Raw genomic sequence first — 20,412 nt, forward strand, 5'->3', positions numbered from 1 at the left:
TCACAGGTCTTGATGTCCTTTTTCTTTGTATCTTTGTCATGAATAATATTACAAATGACTACTATTCCTTTTTTTATGAAGGAAACTAATCATCTTATTAGTTAACGAGTCCCAGACCCAGAATATTGGCATTAATACAGTGTATTATCATTTTTTTGAATATCATTTTATACTACTTAATTGCTGTGAATATATACATGACTACAAAATAAGCCCTATATTTTCATTCCTCAGCAACAGCACCCTCTGCGGGTGGAAGATATCCATGGCAACGGCCAGGTTACCATAGGTCTTGCTGTCCTTTTTCTTGGTATCTTTGTCATGAATGATATTACAAATGAGTAATATTCCTAAGTCATTTATTATGTTTTTTAAAAATTAATTTTAATATCCGTTTATATTGCATTATTGCTGTGAATATATACTGTATGTATATATAATAAGCCCAATGATTCTATTCCTCAGCAACAGCACCCTCTGCGGGTGGAAGACAACCATGGCAACAGGCAGGTAACCATGGCTACGGCTTCCCCAAACATCAGGAAGTTGCTGACGGTCTTGAGGGATTTACTGAAGAAAATAAAGGGGGGAAGAGGAAAAGACAGACGAGTTTCCAGGTGTTTAGTATTTTGTGGTATTTACTACGTTTTTAAAACCGACAACTCGGGTCCCAGCGGCGTCGAACCGGAAATAGTCGCCAGTTGTCGACAAATTAGCCCTAATTAGTGACGAGTTCGAAAAAAGTTTAATGTCAGACTCCGTCGTTGGTCGGTCTCAAATTGGGATAGTTTGAGGCTAAACTTTGAAAAAAAAATACACATACACACCAACGAAACCCCGAGCTATTCCCAGGTACAGTAACATTTAGTATTGAATTAGTCATGTGTGCAGTGTGCACGAGTTAAACAACCAGGTGGCTCGACCCATAGCCAAACGGTTCACCTGTTCCCATGTAAACCAGGGGCCAAGCCTCGACTGGGGTGTTTCGATGAGCAGAACGTCTATTTGTGTCTATTTACAGGATGCGATTCAAAGCTGACTGCTAATAGTGTTTCTGGGTTGTGTTACAGTGTTCTTCTACAGCTACAGTTGTGTACATGTTACACGGTTGATTTGTGTCGTTTATGACCCTTCTTGTATGACCAAGTGCTTGTTGATTGGTGAATAATTGTCACAAGTCGCACAATCCCTGTTGATGCAAGGATCAAAGTCTCTCTCACACACACACACACACACACACACACACACACTCCTGTGATCAAAGGCTCACACACCATCATTGTAGTGGATCCTCTCAGAGGCCAGACAGTTGACCACATTTGGACATACAATCCAGACCGAGACCACCCCCCCTAAGACGACAAGCACAATTTCTGACGAACCGCATAGACACTTACAGGAAATAATAAAGGAACCATCCTCTGTAAGGGCAAACCCAGAGTTCCAGCCAGCACATAACTCGTGCACTATTTTTTCATCCAAACATAATCAAAAAACGTCCAATTACATAATTATATTGGCTGCTGCTTCTAGAAGTTGCATTGGACTAAACTTGTAACACATTTATAGAGCTGTGGGAAGGTTTTTTTTTGCAGTGGCCTTTCCATAGTCTGTGGAGTTCTGCCGAGACATAATTGCTGGCTGAGAACTTAATCCAATAGCCTCCCAAATTGCCCCGTCGTGGGACACGAGGGAATATCATAGTCAAGTGTGCAGCTGAGAAAGGACCCCCCGTAAATGACTTGTTCATACCTCTAATGTGGAGATGATTCTGACGAAAGAGACACATTCCAAGATGTATTTCTATAGTAATGGTCATACTCAAGCTGAACAAAATATTGCATAAATGTTTTTAAAACCAATGCTCCTTTTATGATACCCCACGCCCTCATTTTTTTAATTATGAAAGCACAGTAGTTGATTGATTGTCTTGTCAGCCACAGGATGTTTCGGAACACGTCCTGGAGGAAAACAGCCAGCGACGCGGTGAGTCTCCGCCAGGATCAGGCCCTCAGCACGACGGTGTTCCTCCTCAAATCCTACGGCCCCACGGGATTTCTGCTCCAAGAGGAGGGCGCCACCAGAAACCACAAGGTAAACCATTTACTTCAGGTCGTGTGTTGTTGATACTCCCAGAAAAAAAAAGGACTTTTTTCTATCCAAATGTATCCCAACATGTTCCCTTGTTCATGTTGTCCAGGTGTGCTTGGGTGACCCACATACCTGCACGTGCCCTGTGTTCACCAAGGAGCGGGAGCCGTGCCAACACATCTGCTGGTATCAATGAAACATGTTATGTTGTTATAGTCAAAGATCTACACGAGGGCCCTTTTTTAATTTTAATGTTCATATTTGTGCAGCCAGTGATCTTTAACAGTGGAATTGTATTTTTAAGTCAGAGTAGCACTTTAAACTGTTCAAGATGATAACGCGTACTATCATTTGTTTGAAATTTTAAAAAGATTGAAATTTTTGCAGAACTTGACTGCGTAAAAGAAGGTTTTAATTCTTTTGAAAAACACAACTATAATATATTTGAGATTCTGAAGATATCCAGGCCTACTAATGAAAGAATTTGTATTTATGTGTAACAGTGAATTTACTGATGATAAAGAGCAATGTTAAGACAACGCCACCTGGAGGAGACATCCCAAGGGAAAACAATTTAGAGGCTAGAGTAGGTTTGAGTTTTATTTTAACAAGTGTTGGTTCTATTTGTACTTTAATCACAAAGGGACCAATTTATTAAACAACAATTAGAACAGGTAAAAGGCAAAAAAACTGTTAATGCCAACAGGCCAAGGTCGCTAGGGAAAGTGGGTGCAAAAGAGATTAATGATAAAAAGACACCACGGAGACCGTGAGCCAGACCACTCACGGGCTACCGCAGTGTTCCCAGGAACCTGAATATGCCACAATCACACATGCGCACTTGGGTCCCACCACCTTAAGACACAGCAAGCAATATAATATTGGCAGTGCTAATAAAGTGCACAGTTTCACCTCACACCAAGGCAGGTTTGTCTGGCTAGGACACAAAGCTATAGTGGTGGTTGAGGTAGGAAGAACATGAAAAGACTAAAAACCCTAGCGACCCCCAGCAGTTGGCATCAACATTACAAATGTACAGGCAATAGTTAAAATAATACAGTGGTAACACAAACAAGCAAAACAGCAGTGGCTATGACCACCCTAAAATGAAAAAGACAAACTGTTAGTATACATCATGCCGTCTACCAAATCAGCCTCAGGTTAGATAAGTTACCTCAGTCTCTGTACATCAGATCTGGCTCCTGTCACTGCTGCCCCAACCCGCAGGACATGTCAGGTAACACAGATGACACTCAATAGGTATTCCAGTCAGTCAACATACACATCATTAAACATACCTTTAAAGGGGATGAACCTGCTCCCCAAACGCAGCGAGTCAAAAGAGAGCAGGGTGATTCAACTCACTCACACAACACCTGGAGTCTGGCAAACGCCAGTCTCCAGGTGTTTGCCTGGCCAGAGGAAAAGTAAAGCTGGCATCAGCTCTACTTACTCTACCTGAATAAACCTCTAATTTTTATCATTAAAGGGTTTTGCTGCGGAAATTCAGACTACCCAGGGAGCATGAATGTAAGTTGTTTTGATTTTATTTCATGACGTTTACTTAAGAATGACTCGACCATACATAGCCTCCCAATTTGTTGGACACTTAAAGACCTGAAAAGAAGATTTGCTTAGATAGCTGCCATGATTTGATCATGTTGTAACCCGTGGTCATTTACGTTCGCAAAGTTCATAAGTGACCCGCCCTTGCACATGTCCTCCTCTTGACACCGTGACCATTCAAAATAACTCTGCACTAGATTCATTTCAACATGGACTTGTTGAGAGACAGATCTTGGACGTGCTCCACGGCTTGCACCAAGACAAAGCCCAGCGGATGGAGAACGCTCCGGGGAGCCCGAGCCAAGTAGTCAGGGGCCAGGTGGCTGGAAGTGTCTGCCGGAAGCTGATCCAGGCCGGGGACGTGTGTCCCATCTGTCAAGAGGAGCTGCTGGAGAAGAAACTGCCCGTGTCTCACTGCAGGTGTGTGGGGGGCTGTGGGTCAGTGTTCCAGTACGGTCATGTTGTTTGCACTTCTGGCCAGATCATGACCCCACATACGGAACTGTCGGTTCCGCTGCAGCGCGTTCAGCTGGTGACACAGAGCAGGTTCGGCGGAAACCACCAGCACAGACTTTAGGATGTAATAAAAATCGGCCTCAAATCTCTTGGTATTAACAGAACAGGACACATCTTTCAAACACAACAAACTTATGTGGAAAATCTTCCTCTGCTCTGTGCCGTCCTCGTCTCGCACCAGGTTCGGTTGCGGCAATAACGTCCATATCTCCTGCATGAAAGTGTGGGCAGATCACCAGAAGCTCACGGGCCACGTAGAGACGGTGACGTGTCCCCTGTGCAGGGAGGCGTTCAGCACCGTGAAGTTGCTCGAGGAGCAGGTGAAAAATGCGACAAAGCTCTTCACCGCTGCGGAGCGAGAGAAGCCGAACCGACACCTGGGGGTCGTCTGTCACGTCTGTCGGGTCTGCCCCATCACTGGCGAATGTTTCAAGTAAGCCCATGTCTGTGTGAACCACAAGCAGTCATCAGTATTATGTAGCTATGAATCACATTATTTGAATTGTAGTCATACGTTTGTAAGATAAAATTGACATGGTAGACGTTGTGATACCGAATCAAACCTTAAACCATAATTTCCTTGTCATGCTATGTTCCCATCTGGGTAATTCCAGGTAAAATCATTTTCACTTTTGGTCCGCATTGTCATGGATTTTAATACAATTGGGATTGCTGGTTAGGTCATATTAGAAACCAAAATTGCTATTAAGGGAGATTTGGGATTGAATTTATTTGTGGGGGACTGCGTGAATTTGATGTGCCATATCTCCCTTAATAGAGGTCACCGACAAATTGATCTCCTGTTGTTTTTAAAGCTCTTTTCCTGTATGCTATCCCCAATATAAAGAATAACGGCATCATGAGTAATTATAGTGGTCTAAGTGGTCAAAACGTATCTTTTTAGGTCATCAGCAGCTCCAGATAGTTTCAACTTTTGCTTTTGCGAGCCGTTGCCAAAGATGTATAATCTCCCTTGATAGCGATCGGCGATGTGCCATTTTTCGTTTACACCAGTTTATTTTATGACCAAATTCAGCATGCCAAATTTCAATATAACGACAGGGCCCCCAAGTGGGACGATTTTGACCAGGAATTACCCATGTTTTCTACAATTGATGTTGATGTTGATGTTTTTTTTCCAGATGCATCGTGTGCAGTTACTTCTATTTGTGCGAGGACTGCTTGAAGAAAGGCTGCCACCCACAGCATCCGTTTGCTTCACGTACAGTAAGCAGACGGTCCCCCACCTGAGGCTTCCATTCATCAGGTCACAGTTGCATACATTGTGTGGAGTGTACTGTAAATACACAGTGCAACAGCACAAAATGCACCGACCATTAAGAAAATTAATACTGAAAGATTACTGAATAAATATGCCATTAGAAAGCCCATATAAATTTCAAAATAGAACAATAGACATGTCTTTATGTGTCATAGCACGACTTCACTACAGCTGAGGCCTACTGTATTGTCATCTTCTCATTTCTAACCAATGTCATCTTGGCCTGTAATAGGCCAGGAGCCACACCCAAAATTTCAATTCAGTGAATAATATACATACAACCTGTGTAGACTAAAAACAAATAACGTAAGGAATAATGATTCCTCTTTAAACCCTAAACCAATACCATATGTCATGTGTTTGAACAAGAGTGTGAGAAAATGATGAAACAAAAAATAACCTGTGCATTTTTTAATGGCACCGAGTATTCTTGAAACAGAAAAGAAGAGACGAGTGGCGTCTCGTGGCGCAGGACCTGTTGAGTTTTGAGCCAGAGGGAGCCACCTGTCAGACAGCAAACGACAGGCGAGTTGTTGAATATGGCCAGAAAACAAATTTTTGATGTGTAATAATCAAATGTGTGTTCAGTAAACATGGTGTTTCCGCAGGAACAAAAGGTTCTTAGTCAGCAGAATAACTTGCTATTTACTAATAATGTAATGCAATTGATTGGATATTTCCTTTTCTGTGTTTCCATCTCTATCCTCAGCATCATCCCTGCAGACCATCTATCAGAAAACGTGTTGGGTTGTCTGGCTACGGTCCGGGTGAGATCGGGGTCTCGGCTCTTGGACGAGGGGCAGCAGTGTCGAATCTGTCTGCTGAACTTCACTCTGGGCCAGTGCGTCCGAACTCTACCCTGCCAGCACAAGGTAAAACTGGTGCTTGCAACCCAGAGTCTTCCTGTCCATCAATATATTACTAAGGAATGAAACTAATATATCAACGCCCCCTTTTTTCCCTCTCCCCCACACGTTGGCACACATCTTCAGTTCCACACAGGCTGTGTGGACGGGATCCTGCGGAAGTCGAACTCCTGCCCTTTGGATGGATTTGTCATTTATGATCCCTCGACTTGGGGAAGCCGGGAAAAGAAGACCGCCCAGGAGTCGGCCTCCGACCGCTCCGGTGGCTCTGCCAAACCAGAACACATCTTCAGTGACCTGTTCCTCCCAGGAGTGCAACTGCAGCACAGGAGTGCCACGACTGCTCCTTCACACGGTCCTGCAAAAACCATAAACATCCCACAAGAGTTAAGTGACCGTTTTTTTGGCCTATGCATCACCACCGCAAATGCTGCAACAAAAGAAGGAGTATTGCAGAAACAACAAAGTCTAGTTATTCCTGAAAGCGGTTCTTTTGACCAGCCAAGCGCATCTAACTCAGGTGACAGAGTAAACACATGTTCCTCAGAAAAGACAGACAGCTCTGCGTCCTCGCCTTATATACCTGTGGTAAAAGTCGGCGAGCAGCCACAGGTGAAGCCTTTCGTAGGTGTGAGCAGACCAGGCAACGCAGCGACTGTGGCCTTCCCAGCATGGCCAGAAAGAAAATGCCTGGTTACTACACAATTCACCAACAAGAAACTTACTTCAGACCCAAGAATGTTTAGGCTCTTGATAAACGCACAGCAACGGAGAAAAAAAGAATCTTAAACTTTGGCCTTATTTTAGTTTTAGCGGTGTATCTGCACTTACATTTCACAATCAAATAATAAGTGTTTGTAAAATAATATTAAGATGTTTAATCAAACACAAAGATATTGGTATCAAGTAAAGTTTATTAATTTAGTGCACAAAATAAAGGCAAGACTAATAATAACACTACCATTACTACAGAGGTAAACAGGAGGTGCCCACCCGGCGATAAACAAAAAAAGCCTGTGAGGTTTAGCGGCGGGACACAAGAGGAGAACACTATAGAAACACAAATCGATACGGATACATTCAGCGAGATCACTCTTTAGTGGGGAGTGGCAGTATAGGGTTCATTTGCTCGTGAGCAAATCAGCACAAAGTGTCAACCAAACTACTCCTCGTGTTGCTGGTGAAGCCGGGATAAACTGGCAGCTGATTTTGTTAGTGTACTTGAACGATTAAGTGCTCCACTAGTTGCTACATTAAAAAAAAATTAAAAATACAAAGTTCAGGCTTCTTGCACAGTCCCATGACAAAAAAATCAAATCCTAGAACAATTCACATTGATACCACATCTCGAATGACGGATGCTTTAAAAAAAAAAAAGTAATTCAACCATCGAGTGAAACACTGATGCACCTCTCAGACCTCTGCTGTAGAAAAAACATCACAAATGATATGAAGTCACAGTCACATTTTACATAAGATGTCGCTTTGCTATATACATAGAAAAAAAGCACATGAATGTGGCTTATACACATACAAAGTGAACTCATTATTTAAAAAGGTTTTTTCCAGTTGGACCATGGAGGAAGACTAAATATGGCAAAGCTGTTGCTGCAAAGTGAATTGACTTGTAATAAATATTGCTAGTGGAACCATTTTTCTGGTATTTATAGTGTTTTTTTTTCTTCTTAAACCTTTATCACAAATAGGCAATGAGGTCGTTTTTTACTTTTGTAATTGTTGTAATATTTACACACCGAAGATGTATGTTTCTGGGAAGGTTGTTCGTAACAAATGGGCTGTTTTTTGTGCTATAGGCTAATTCAGCGTACTAACATGCTGATGCTAAGCACATTTTATATTCACCAAGGTCACAATCTTCTTTCAGCACATTAGAATGTGAGCATATTTGCTCATATGCGCTACGAAAATATGAGACTAATCACAAACACAACTGAGGCTGATGGGAATGGCCTTGGTTTTGTAAGTATGCATTGAAATTTTGAGCTGATGGTGGCACTAGATGAAAATTAAAGGGAACCCCCAAAATGTGTCAATGTCTGAACAACATCCGAGAACAATCAATGAAATACTTATTGAGAGATTTCATGTTTAAAATTGCGATTCTCTCTTTAGTCATATCTCTCGAAGCAAGTCCATAGTCCATCTAATCAGGAAATATATATTTATATATATATTTTTGTTAGCATCTGTATCAGTGAATCTACAAGGCACCGACTGGAACGATGTAAGTGTTGTCAAGAAAATAGTTTGCAAGGAAAAATACTGTACATGACACACTGATTAATCCCATAAAGACAACACGGCACATGTTTTAGTGCCAGATCTTGTGGGTGCCCATGTATGTTGTGAAAAATTGTATTTTTATTATATGTCCATGTGATTGTTATATTGTAAATTGTGACTCTCATAGTACATAAATCCTGGAGTTTTATCTTTGTAGTCATTACTGAGTTATAATTGGCAGCACGTCACTGAGTCTCCTTTCAAACGGAACAAAATCAGTCACTCACTTGGTAATCCAACGGCTCTAACGACAAAACGTCAGCTCTAAAGTAAACTTTGCAAAGAAATATCTTTGTACACAAAAGGAAAACATTCATTTTCATGCATTCTTCCAACAAGTGTAGTCTTAAAAAACCTTGAATATCAGGTGTGATTAAAATGGCAGCTTAGCTTTACAATGTACATCAATGTTTTACTCCAAAAGCCATCGGGGGGGGGGGGGTTCAGCGCTGGAATTGGTCACGGGTGGAAAGTGGAAGCGAAATCAATTTTAACTAACATTAGATGTTAGTTTTTAGGCAATCTGATAAGACAACGCATTTCATGTCACAAGTTAAAATCTTTTTTTTTTCTGATAGAGCTGATTATGATAAGTTACATGATGATCAAAACAAGATGGCGGCACTACAAACCGGGAGGAAAAGCTTTCTGTCTCTTATTCAATTTACAGCAGGCATTCGTGGTGAGGATAAGTGCACTACACATTGAGCTGTATCTGTGTCCATCCTGCAAACTCACCAGATTATTTTACTGAACACAGACAAACACGGCGCCTTGTGTAACCATATTTAATCTATGACTACAGGCAGTGAGAAGGCACCCTCTTTAATGCCAGGACACGGTACTACGGGGATAAACGTGTTCACACGGACACGTCGCTGTGAAGAATCTCGCTGGTGATAGTCGGATTCGGGAGGACGGGGGGAAAATGTGGTGCGCAAACTTCTCTTAACGGCAGCTATACGCAACGCTTCGACGTGACGTGGATGACCTGCTTTATTTCTTCGGCTAGCTTATGCGTTCTTTGGCAAAGTTGCACAGTCACAACTAAACAACAACGATGCCTGCGTAAGTTTGGCGGGAACTAATTTGCATCACTCAGCACTTATGGCGAAGTCGTGTGATGAAAGAGAGCTCACTAAAAAGCTAATGGGACGTTTAAATTAAAAATTACAATGCTCGCCTGGACGTATGTGATCATTAACCATGCTCTTAACTTCGCTTGGTCAAAGGTCTCCCCTCGCGGACGTGCTTGGCACTCCGTTTTTCTGCCTTGACCTTCTCCCTCACCTTCCTCAGGCGCCGCGGCGGCGGCGTACCCCTTGACTCACTGTCCTCCTGAGCGCTGGACGTGTCCATCCCGTCTCTCTCCTCCGGAATATTGGGAATGGCCCCGCTGCTCCCGTCCAAAATGTTCCTCAGGGAAGGGTCCTCTGGCGTGCAGGTGGCTGTGGTGCCGCTCTCGCTGCTGCTCAGGTCCTGCTCTTCGCCGTAACGCCCGCCTCTGCCGTGGTGTGGCAAGGACGAGGCCCTGATCGAACGCCGGTCGCGCTCCGTCTCGCGGAGGTTCTGCTGGGGCTCGTTCATGTCCACGCCCGAGTCCAGGCTGGTGTCGTTGCTGCTCGGTGGGCGGTGGCGGCTCTGGAGCTCGATGATGGAGTGGCGAACTTGCGCCGCCGGCTTCCCGTCCAAGGAGACAAACCACGCCCTGGGGTGATGTGATGAGGACTTGCCCCGCATCAGCTCCAGTAAGGTGCGCTCTGAGATCCCCTGCAGCTCGCTGGGCACCCCGTGCCCGCCGCTGAAGGCCTCCATACCCGCCGCCTCGTTCAGCGTCCCAGGCACCGAGACGGAGGATTCAAGGAGGTTACTGTAGCGTCCCCACACACCAGCATTGGGGCCTTGACCTGGAGGAGGAGTCTCCAGAGGCTGGGGCTCATCTTGGCTGGTCTGCTGTGGGCTGCTCCCGCCCTGGGAGTGTTGGTGAGGAACTTTGGGTAGTGTCTGGGTGTAGCTGTCTTTACTCGCGGACTCCGAGTGGGCGTCGTACTCCGCTCCATTGCGTGGGAAAGTGGCAGACTTGCAGCCCGACACCTGCTGCTCCTGAGCGCCGAAAAGCTCTGGGGCCTGAATGATGGCCACCGGCTGGTTGTAGATATGAACCAGCTTGTCCTGAAAGAAGCTGTCCGAGTTTATGTTGGCGCGGTTCTGCTCCGACTTCTCCCGAAGTCGAGCCACCTCGCCGCCGTTAATGTAGCGAGGCTGCGGCTGGGGACCTTTGATCCGATCCGGGGCGACGTTCTCATAAAGCGGAGCCGCAGGGCGACTCCCCGGATCCTCCACGTAGATGTTGTAGTTGGCCTTGTGCCTCGGGGTGGACGAGGGTTCACACTGGACGCTGCAGGAAGCAAGGCTGTTATCGCCCGATCGGAACAACAAACCCTCCTCCATGTGGGTGGAGGTGGTCTGGTCCTTTTTCAAAACTGTGAGTTTGGAGAAGCGGGCCCTCCTCCTCCTTGGCTCTCGATGAGAACCTCTGTATGTGGGGGAAACAGAATTCATTCAAGATGATGTAGTAGTTTCTGGACTTGTTAGACTGATTTAAAGCAAGTTAGGCTGTGGCAGAATGCTGACCAATGGACTGATGGTTTGTTTTTGCTTATGAATTCAACGTTGTACTTGTAAGAAATGTATTTCTTTGTTCAAAAGAAAAGTCCCCCTTAAAGGAATTAACTATTTTATGTATTTTTAGCACCATTGGTATATTTTATATGATAGTCAACGGAATTTCCATCACCTTTAATTTGTGTGCTTAGAAATGACTGTTGCTTGATACTATCACTGCTCTTTTTGTGTCTCAGAGATGTCTGTAGCCAAGACTGATCTATATTCCCAATTCTGAGAATTATTCATATTTACAAATGTTTAGAATGCTATAAACTGGAACCTGCGTGATAACGTTTTCTGAGATTTCTTACCCACAGTGACACAGCAACAAGGAAAGAAATGCGATTACTACAGCCAACGTTCCTCCCAGAATTCCGGTCAGCAGGTAGGTGTGGTACGACAAGAAATCCATGGTGCTCCCATGGCCCAGATAATCTAAACGGGGAGATTTATAAACAGTTGTCAAATATTTATGGAAAAATGAAGCCACTTAAACAAAACTGTGTATACACAATGTAATGTTGGCATGTGAATGTAATCCTACTGTGTCCGGAGGGCAGGGGTGCAGCGATCCAGTAGCCCAGATGGGAAGCGGTGTAGGTCCAGACCAGTTGGTCACCGACAGTTTTCACTATCCCGAGGCCTTGATTCGCCCAGGCACCTTCAAACAGAGACGGTTTACTATTTGCACATAATGGTATCAATCACAATATTTTCTCCATATATATATATGTCGTCATTTTACATGCATTATTCGTGTATTAAACAATAATGGGATTAAGTCGCTCCTTTAATCTTTATTTGTACCAGTCTTTAGATCGAAGGCCCAGGCTGGCACAGTATCGGAGGCCCGCAGGTGAGTGCTGCGTCCCAGGGGCAGGCTGATTTGAATGGGCCCTCGAACCTGGAGCTCCTCATCACCTGAGTACAGCAGCACACTGACGGCAGCCACTGCCTTCAGCTCTATGCTCCTGAACACTGCGGGTAAAGTGACAAGTAAAGGATATGTACATTTAACATTATATAAATTGTGTAAAACGTGCAAAAAATATGAGGGTTTTTATTTCTGTCTTCATGGCCAAGGCATTCAAATTGTCCAGACTCAGGAATAAACCAATTAAAAAATGTATGAGGCCTTATTTATTTAGCGCTCACCTGATTTGCTGCTGCTGATGATACCCGGAGTGCAGTTGGCGCAGTCTTTCGCCAGATGGTGCTGTGGCACGGTCAGGAACGCCGACACAGAGGAGACGTTGCTCTTATCCGAGATGGTGAGAAGGTTCTTGGGGAATTTCACCTTCGGCTGAGAGGAACTGTCTGTGAGGAAAAAAATGTGACATGATTAAACTCAAATCTGGGTAATAAGGCAGAAGATGGTTTTAAAAAAGACAGATTAAGGGGCTGCAACTAGCGATTATTTTCATTAGCGATTAATCTGTCAACTGAAACTTCAAACTACCCAAACTCTGTTTATTCAGGGAAAAACTATCAGGTTTTTTTCTTAAGATCTTAACATGCAAAATGCAACTGACAAGGGAAATTATCGATACGCAGTCAAAGCTCTCTCTTAACTCACCAGGTAACTTCCTGGTGATGAGCACTGAGTCCTCGAACAACCAGACATTCCCCTGGCTGTGAGGGAGCAGCAGCAAAGTCACCGCAGAGAAAACTGCAGGGAGAAGGTCAGAGGTCACACAATTAAAAACTACTGCTCTCATTTAGTTCAGAATATTGTATAGATAGTTGCAGGTGTAACAAGAGAAAATAATAATAACCCACATTCAGGCTGTTGTCATTCTTTCTCTGGGGACATGAAAGCTGTTTTAGTGACTTGTCAACCTGCACCTTAACCAGCAGATGGCAACAGCACCTCCAGTCTCTTTTTAGGGCTCAGCAGAACACAATAGGGAGGCGCTTCAGAAGATGCAAAGCAGGTCTCGCCACGTGACGACACTCTTTCCTGTTTTTCTTTTTTTTTATTGCTGTGATTTTTTTTCTCTCTCATAACACCTGCTCCATCTCTGCCTTCAAATGCATTAGCAGAGGGCTGGCACCTCTGCTAATGTTCTGATTAATTCAGGCCAGCAAGAGGACGTGGCAACACAGACAATGGAGCCTAAGACCCAGGCCCCCCTCTGTTTTTATTTTATTTTTTTACACAGGCACAAGAGCGGCGGCGCTAAAGAGCCCCCATCCCCCCCTCTGCCTCTGGTCCATTGCAGGACAAAGACAGTTTGCTGAGGCAGGGGGTACGTTTCACCTCTACCCTATGGTACATGCTGCTGTATAGGAAACAATCAATAAAATGAGCATGGGACACGGTGTTCAGTTACATTTTGACCGTATGCTGCGAGAGCGCAGACTGCTTCATCGAACCTCGGTGACAAGTTGTGTGTTTGTTGCAGACAGTCTCATTAATATGTAATGAGGATGATGAATAATGCAGTTCCCTCAGTCATAGTGTTTTTTTTCAACCTTTTAATCGCCTCGTTCTATTTATACAGCTAAAAATGACAAATCTATGAGAGCGACGTGTCCTTGATCGAAGAACTATTGCCTTCATTGTATTTGTTCTGTATAGACCGATCGATCCTTGTTGGACAATCCTCTTTACTGTAGCCTCCCTTCGGGAGGAAGGTGGGGTCTAACTCTTTTCACAGTGAGTATGGAGCAATCACTTCAGCTCTTAATGAGGAATTCTGTTTCTGTTTACAGCATTGGCATTTTTAAACGGCCTAATAATAGCTAGACGGCTCCACCCCCTATACCCCATCCCAGAACCCACATTCCTCAGACAAAAGGTCTGCCATCGCTCATACCCGCCTGAGAATGTACAGTGACAGGGCATTCAGTATGCCATGATGCTTACATTTTGAAAAAAATACACCTTAAAAGCTGTTTACAATGGCTTTTAACCAATAGTTTAATTATCCCCACTTATCAGTTTCAGTCTTGTTACCCAGAGCGCCAAGACGCCAGGCTGATGCGGGGTACAGGTGACTCACTTGGTCTCTTGGTGGTGCTCCACGGCAGAGGACTGGGGACGTAGCCCTCCATGTTGCCCAGCAGGGTCAGACCGAGGCCCGGACTGTAGGCCACCCGGAGCAGAACCTCGCCTCTCGTCCCCGTGCGGGCCGAGCTCCTCAGAGTGTGGTTCACGTAAACGTCCACCGAGGCCCCCACCAGTGGCTGACGGGTCACCAGGTCCCTCACCAGGACTTTGAGGGGAAACTGTGGATCTGGGGAGAATAAGAGTAATATTGTCATTTCGGGCAGCCCTGTGGCTGCCCGTTCAAACGTCTCGTGTCTTCCTGCTTTCGCTCTCATCTGTATGCAGACCTCTCTCTCAAGCATGAAAAAGTGATGAGGCAAGCGATGGCTGAATCGCAGGGAGAATGTAACTCGGAGAGACGGCGGCGAGGACGAGCTACACCGTTACGTAAGATGTTTCCTCCCCTGCCAACACAAACAAGTTCCTAATGTGTGATATTGCTATATTAAATTTCATTTTGTAGTTGACACTGATATGGCTGTTGGATTTAATTAAAGTTAGTGCTGGTGGGGTTTTTTTTAAAGAAAGTAGATTGCAGTATATGTAAACCTCCCATACGAGCTCATACACCAGATGTAAACACACTTTGCAGCAGTGAGGGTGCCAGAGAACACTGACTCACCTACTGTATCAGTGGAGCAGCACAGGATTACCACCCCATTAATACATCACCTATACTCAGGCCAAAAAAGATAAAAACCCTAATCCCCCCAAACCTCCACATCATACACCTTAATCCTGTGAATTATATTCAATGGGCTATCAATAGAAATGTCAGACGCACAGTGTCAGTGAAGGCCTTAATAATACAGGCCTTTATTCTGCTACTTTTACTTTTACCTTTTCATTTCTAAATGATGTATTAGGAGTCTCAGGGTTTAATCCCAGTGGTTCCGTTTACTGGGAAACGAGGTTGTCCAGTGGTTTTAAAACATGCTTTTTTTTCTTTACTCAGAACCTGTAAACAAAAATGATGCAACCAGTTTAATATGTTTTGTCATTTCATATCTGCCAACGGGCTGTGTTCGAAATAGGGGGGTTTAATGAAAATACAAACGTCCGTAACTAATTAATTCATGTTTGCACAAAATGAGCGAGCTTCGAATTGGCTTCAGTGTAACAAAAACAAATCACACGGGATACACAGCGCCGCTGTTTTGGCCATGAGTCACACCGTTCCCTGTGCTGCGGGTGATTTACATCCTCTCTGACCACGAGGGAACGACCGGTGAGCGCCCCTTTGTCTGTGATTACCTTGTGTCCAAGCCGTGGCGCCGAGCAATCGTCCCGGGGAGGTGGCGTCCGTGACCGCGGCGTTGACTCCATTGTCCCCGGGCGAAGACGAGGGCAGGCCGCCGCCCTCCTCCTCCACCGCCGCCGCCCTCACCGCCCCATCCAGGCGAGGGATCAGAAGCAGCGACGGCAGGAGGAGCAGCAGCAGCGGCGGCGGCGGCAGGAGGCGTTCGGCGGCGGGCATGGCGGGAGGGGGAGCAGGCTCACAGACATAACGGACCACGAGAAACGAGCTCGGGGGGAGAAGAACGCGGTCCAGTAACGCTTGTCCCTTTCACCGAGGCCTCATCCCTCTCGCGGCTTCTTGTAGTCTTGGTGCGGACCGAGGAGGGGGGGGGGGGGGGGGGCACAAACCCCCGTGGCGAAAAGGATGCGCTGGTGCTGAAGCTGGGGCGTGTGTGGCCGGAGATCTTGTAGGACGGAAGATGTGTCACTCGGTGGGAGAAAAAAAAAATCATACTCATCAACATGTTAGCCTTCAATGGTAAAAATGTAAATATTAGTATGTGATTTGTGCTGTATTTAGTACATTGTTAGTTATTAATCGATCACAAATGTAAAAAAAAAAAAAGTAACGTCGTGTTCACTGCATTGCTAGAACTTTTCAGCATCTTCTCACATTTCATTGACCAAACCATATTTAATTGATCCTATCAAAATAGTGGAAAGTGGCTGCACGCTCCCATGACCAAGATTGTGATGGCCGTCGGTGCAGCACAAAAGAACGTCAGAGTGAGAGGTCTGTGCGTGTTGAACATCTTCGGTAAGACGGTTGGATGTTACATCATTGGGGTCTGCGGCCCTCTGTCGGTAATCCTGGATACCAGGTTTTTAACCTCCATTAGGTTGTCAAAATGTAACGGGGTTTTTTTTGTCACAAATTTAATATTGATTTATCATATTTTATATTAACTCGTTGATGTTGGAACCATTTTCATAAAATTTGCATCAAGTAGCCTGTCATATACATCTTTGCATTGTTGATGTCATCATGACTGAGAATGAAAGAGTCACTGATGGAGATCTATCATTTAAAAATATTAAGGTCGAGGATTCATATGTGTAACAATCAGATTTAAGACCTAAGTATTCTAGGAAATAGACCTGATGTGTGACTGGTTGAGTAGTTCAGGGTGTAAAAGAACAATTCTGAAGGTTTGAGCTCTGGAGAATGTTGAAGTCCAGGTAAACACTCAATGGCTGACAGAAATTTAAATTCCTGACCAAATAGCTCAGACCTTTTAAAGACAATTCTGGTCCAATAGGTGACTTTGAAATGTGTAACTGATCGGAATTATACACATTGAGGACACAGACAATAGATTAATAACTTCTGCTATATTGTGTCTTGTCTTGGACACAAATAGAAAACATGTTTAACTTAAAATTTTCTAAACTGAATCATCAGTTCTGACAAGATAGTAGATTAAAATACATTGAAGTATGCTTCAGGTTGATTGGACAGTTATATAGTTTTTGTCACATTAACAAACGCCACCTCTGTGGACTCAACCTTACTTAGTACATGCCAAGCCCCCCCCCCCCCCCCCCCCCCCCTATAATTCCAATTGGAATCCTCTACTTCCTGTTTGCCAGTCGACTCTTCCACATGGAGCATGGATCAAGGAGCCTCCGGAACCATTTGGCGACATTTCACATTCTGAATGTAGATATCAGCGCCTCGTTCATAAACATGTTTGTTTGTGCAAAAGAATAAAAAGCGCAACATTTATAAGTGAGGCCCCAAGTTTCTCTACGATGGATCCATTGCACGGATTAGACGTTGCATTTCTTTTGTTTGTGAAAGAAACCCCATTCCCCCCATCCAAATGCATCTCTCCAATTACTGGGCCTCTGCATTTAAGTCGACTCCACCCTCAGTCAAACCATTTGTCCAAACCAGGAAGGAAGGACTGACGCAGCAGACACGGTAACTCAAAGACAAAGAAAATTGTATATTACAAGGAACTGACAAAATGGTGTAAACCAATTTTGTGCCCCTCACTTTGAAAAGTGTAGTGTCAAATAACAATAAACAAGAAACTAAAGGAAAATTGACTTTTGTTTTATGTTAATTTACTTGACTAGCATCATTATCACAGGTCTTCATTTTTTGCAGTGTGTGAATCCTTGAACCTATCTGGAATCTGAAATTTGTGTGGTGAGACTGTAAGTTTGACCTTTTTTTTGTTTTAACTGTGGTTGTGGATACAGCCATCACAGTAACGTACAGCAATGTTAGACTATAGATTAAGTGGATTATTCCCAAAACTGAGTACTTTGTTTTTACGAAAACATATAAACATTGAATTTATTTTTTGTAGTTTTTAGTTCTGTTTTTGTTTTCAGGACCTCAGATGATATTCCCTACATTGCGTTTGGGTTGATGCAGAAATCTCAGCCACGGAAACCTTAAAACTAGGCTCTGAAATCAATATTTGACTTTTGTTTGCCCATTTTCTGCAAGTTCTTGCATCCCTTACTGTCCTGAAGCTGTAGCCTGCAGTTGGACACTCAAAATGTCTTTGATGACCAAACCTCAGTTTGCTGCTTTGATATTCATTATTCTGAACTTGGTGTGAACTCCAGCATTCTTTGTGTCTTCTGGGGCAACCAGTTTGTTTTAACAGCAGACTCATTTCTAGTCACTTGATTCTCAAGCACAAAGACAGACGAAGAACAAAAAGGGGCCTCAATTGTACATTTTCCAGCCACAATTGTGATTATTAGGCAACAGTGTTATGCTTTTGAAGCCGACATGAAATCCTTTTGTTGTAAAGTAATTTATTGAAAAACCACTGCGTATTGAGTTTTTTAAAAGTGGCTCAGCATTTTCAGCTTTCTTCAAGACTTAATTTGTTAGCACCATTAAAAATTTGTTACACACATTGATAGAATTTATTGTGGAAATCATGACAATTTCATAGAATGACTACCACAGTAATATTATATGGCACACTAGCTGTTCACCCACTACAAAAATGCTGCTTTTGTTAGCGCGTATTCAAGTAGAATAAATTTTCATGGCCAAGCAAATTGCCAAAAATCATAAATTTAGGAGAGCCTCTGCCTTTTAGCAGCAGGTCAGGATCAGGTGTGCCAGGCTGGTAGACCACGCCCACTGCCACACACCTCAGCAGGAGGAACTTAAGAAACGAAAGACTAACCAGAAGCCCCTTTGCTCCTCCAGATGGCGCTCCACCGTTGACTCCAGCTGTCCTCCACTGTGAGCCTGACCCTGCGCAGGACCATCAAGCACCTCCGCCGTCCTCTTCAACCGGACCAAGGAGCTCGACCTCCGTGCAGAAAGTGCACGTCTTCAAGTCAGATCGTAAAAAAACTAGTCCTGTCGGGAAGCCTTTACTGTGTGTTAGAGATGGTCTGAGGAATTTACATTTGCTTATTATGGTCTAGGTAGGAAAAAGTATGTGCTCAAAAATTCACTGATGGCTTGTGGATTCCAGGATAATAAATCACAACATTACAAGTTTTATATAACTAAAGTTTTTAATAACCAAAAACATCATAGCGTGTCTCAAGATGGAAATCTGATGCTGTTAAAACCACCAAGTCTTACAGTATATTCAACGTAAAAATGTGGTACAGTCAGTAAGTCAAAATGATCAAAATGGTCTGTGTTCTTCCACAGACCAATATGAATGTTTAAAATGTACATAGTTGAACTTTGTGATCAAGGTGTAACTTTGTTGTTTAGTATATTCTGTTACTTCCCTTTGTGTCGAAACTTTGTGAAGAAAGTTTGTCTTGGCATACATTCAACAATTTTTTTTTCTTCAAAAGAAGTCTCCATGCAAAGGAAAGAAAGTATTGTAATAGTAGTTTCTAAAAGATTGTGTTTGTAACTTTTTACTAACTTTTTTCTCTGCTTTTTTCCAGATGTACAAAGCAACAGGTCAGTATTTGATGTGACTCATCACGTCATATACTTAACTGTTGTTTTGTACAATGCAGAGGGGGACTGTAGTTCAATTTTAGCGTTGTTGTTTACAGATAAATGTTTAGTATAACCCCCTACTTCTCTTATCCCCTACTTACCTTTGTCTTGAGGGGCATCATCACCCCTCATCCGCAAACCTCTCGGGGCCGCCCCCGACTTCATGACCTTCATCTGCACACAATATCACATGTTAATATACACCATCACGTTCATACATTTGTTGTACATCAACCAGCACTTTGAATGTGGTCTTAGAATATTTCCTGAAAATATTAAAGTTGCACGTCCGCACCATTAGTCGTCTAGACAGAGAAGGATAGAATTCTCTCAGATGCATTCGATTTGGACCCATGCAAGACTTGAACTCTCGTGCAAGAATCAAACTCATGTGCCAGGATTTGCATGCAGCTGTTCAACCAGTGAGCCAATTATAAGAGCTGCCCACCCACTCTATGACTGTGCATCGATCTGAAGACCTAAAGTTTTTCCATCACCTGCAAGATTTGAACTTAACTCTAAGAGTTCAACTTATTCACACGAATCAGATGTTTAACCAAGTGAGATACTTGGACAGATACTTCTCAAGATCTACTCTGACTTTCTGATTGTATGCATTGTTCATGGGCCTCAAAGTATGTGCTCAAAGATTCACCAGCAAAATAAAATATTAACTCCAAAAAAGTCAAAGCAGGTCCCAGAATTCCTTGATTGTTTGTGGAATTGATGAGAATAAATCCAAACGTTAAAAGTTTTATAACCAAAGTCTTTAAAAACCAAAAACATCATAGCTGGTCTCAAGATGGAAATCTGGAGCTGT

At 43.6% G+C, this 20,412-nt stretch overlaps 2 protein-coding genes and 1 long non-coding RNA gene across 10 annotated transcripts; 2 read left to right on the top strand and 1 right to left on the bottom strand.

Annotated features, from left to right (window-relative positions):
- Positions 1–498: 498 nt before the first annotated feature.
- zswim2 (zinc finger, SWIM-type containing 2) lies at positions 499–7,975 on the top strand. Of its 6 annotated transcripts, none has more exons than XM_035632986.2 (10): positions 499–617; positions 1,938–2,094; positions 2,201–2,277; positions 3,581–3,621; positions 3,855–4,077; positions 4,355–4,606; positions 5,316–5,400; positions 5,895–5,980; positions 6,165–6,327; positions 6,448–7,975. In XM_035632986.2, exons 1-10 carry the CDS (start codon positions 517–519, stop codon positions 7,108–7,110), a joined length of 1,848 nt encoding a protein of 615 aa, XP_035488879.2. In that variant the 5' UTR covers positions 499–516; the 3' UTR covers positions 7,111–7,975. The 6 variants fall into 6 exon arrangements, with proteins under 6 accessions (XP_035488879.2, XP_035488880.2, XP_035488882.2 ...); XM_035632987.2 differs by having other exon boundaries at positions 502–617; positions 1,944–2,094; XM_035632989.2 differs by lacking the exon at positions 499–617 and adding an exon at positions 638–852.
- Positions 7,218–15,969, bottom strand: LOC118310189 (protein FAM171B). The gene is made up of 8 exons (XM_035632985.2): positions 15,599–15,969; positions 14,298–14,531; positions 12,869–12,961; positions 12,448–12,609; positions 12,100–12,270; positions 11,837–11,953; positions 11,604–11,727; positions 7,218–11,161 (listed from the first exon to the last, which is right to left on the bottom strand). Exons 1-8 carry the CDS (start codon positions 15,819–15,821, stop codon positions 9,838–9,840), a joined length of 2,448 nt encoding a protein of 815 aa, XP_035488878.1. The 5' UTR covers positions 15,822–15,969; the 3' UTR covers positions 7,218–9,837.
- Positions 11,197–20,402, top strand: LOC118310322. Of its 3 annotated transcripts, none has more exons than XR_007030935.1 (5): positions 11,197–11,677; positions 11,853–11,989; positions 12,103–12,974; positions 14,630–14,731; positions 18,828–20,402. It is a non-coding gene; the product is annotated as an uncharacterized LOC118310322 (long non-coding RNA). The 3 variants fall into 3 exon arrangements; XR_007030936.1 differs by lacking the exon at positions 18,828–20,402 and having other exon boundaries at positions 12,103–12,563; positions 12,872–12,974; positions 14,630–14,811; XR_007030934.1 differs by lacking the exon at positions 18,828–20,402 and having other exon boundaries at positions 14,630–14,811.
- Positions 20,403–20,412: the final 10 nt, after the last annotated feature.

The sequence above is a fragment of the Scophthalmus maximus genome, chromosome 1 (assembly GCF_022379125.1).
Source record: "Scophthalmus maximus strain ysfricsl-2021 chromosome 1, ASM2237912v1, whole genome shotgun sequence".
Classification (NCBI taxonomy): domain Eukaryota; kingdom Metazoa; phylum Chordata; class Actinopteri; order Pleuronectiformes; family Scophthalmidae; genus Scophthalmus; species Scophthalmus maximus.

What these genes read in the sequence shown, in the direction of transcription:
- LOC118310189 (XM_035632985.2), bottom strand. Translation starts at nt 15,821, where the DNA reads ATGCCCGCCGCCGAACGCCTCCTGCCGCCGCCGCCGCTGCTGCTGCTC. An exon ending in CATCAGCAGCAGCAAATCAG is followed by an intron (nt 12,271 to 12,447) that starts GTGAGCGCTAAA and finishes CTTTACCCGCAG; the next exon opens with TGTTCAGGAGCATAGAGCTG. An exon ending in TTGTTGCTGTGTCACTGTGG is followed by an intron (nt 11,162 to 11,603) that starts GTAAGAAATCTC and finishes CCCCACATACAG; the next exon opens with AGGTTCTCATCGAGAGCCAA.
- zswim2 (XM_035632986.2), top strand. Translation starts at nt 517, where the DNA reads ATGGCTACGGCTTCCCCAAACATCAGGAAGTTGCTGACGGTCTTGAGG. An exon ending in CTGCCCGTGTCTCACTGCAG is followed by an intron (nt 4,078 to 4,354) that starts GTGTGTGGGGGG and finishes GTCTCGCACCAG; the next exon opens with GTTCGGTTGCGGCAATAACG. An exon ending in ATCACTGGCGAATGTTTCAA is followed by an intron (nt 4,607 to 5,315) that starts GTAAGCCCATGT and finishes TTTTTTTTCCAG; the next exon opens with ATGCATCGTGTGCAGTTACT.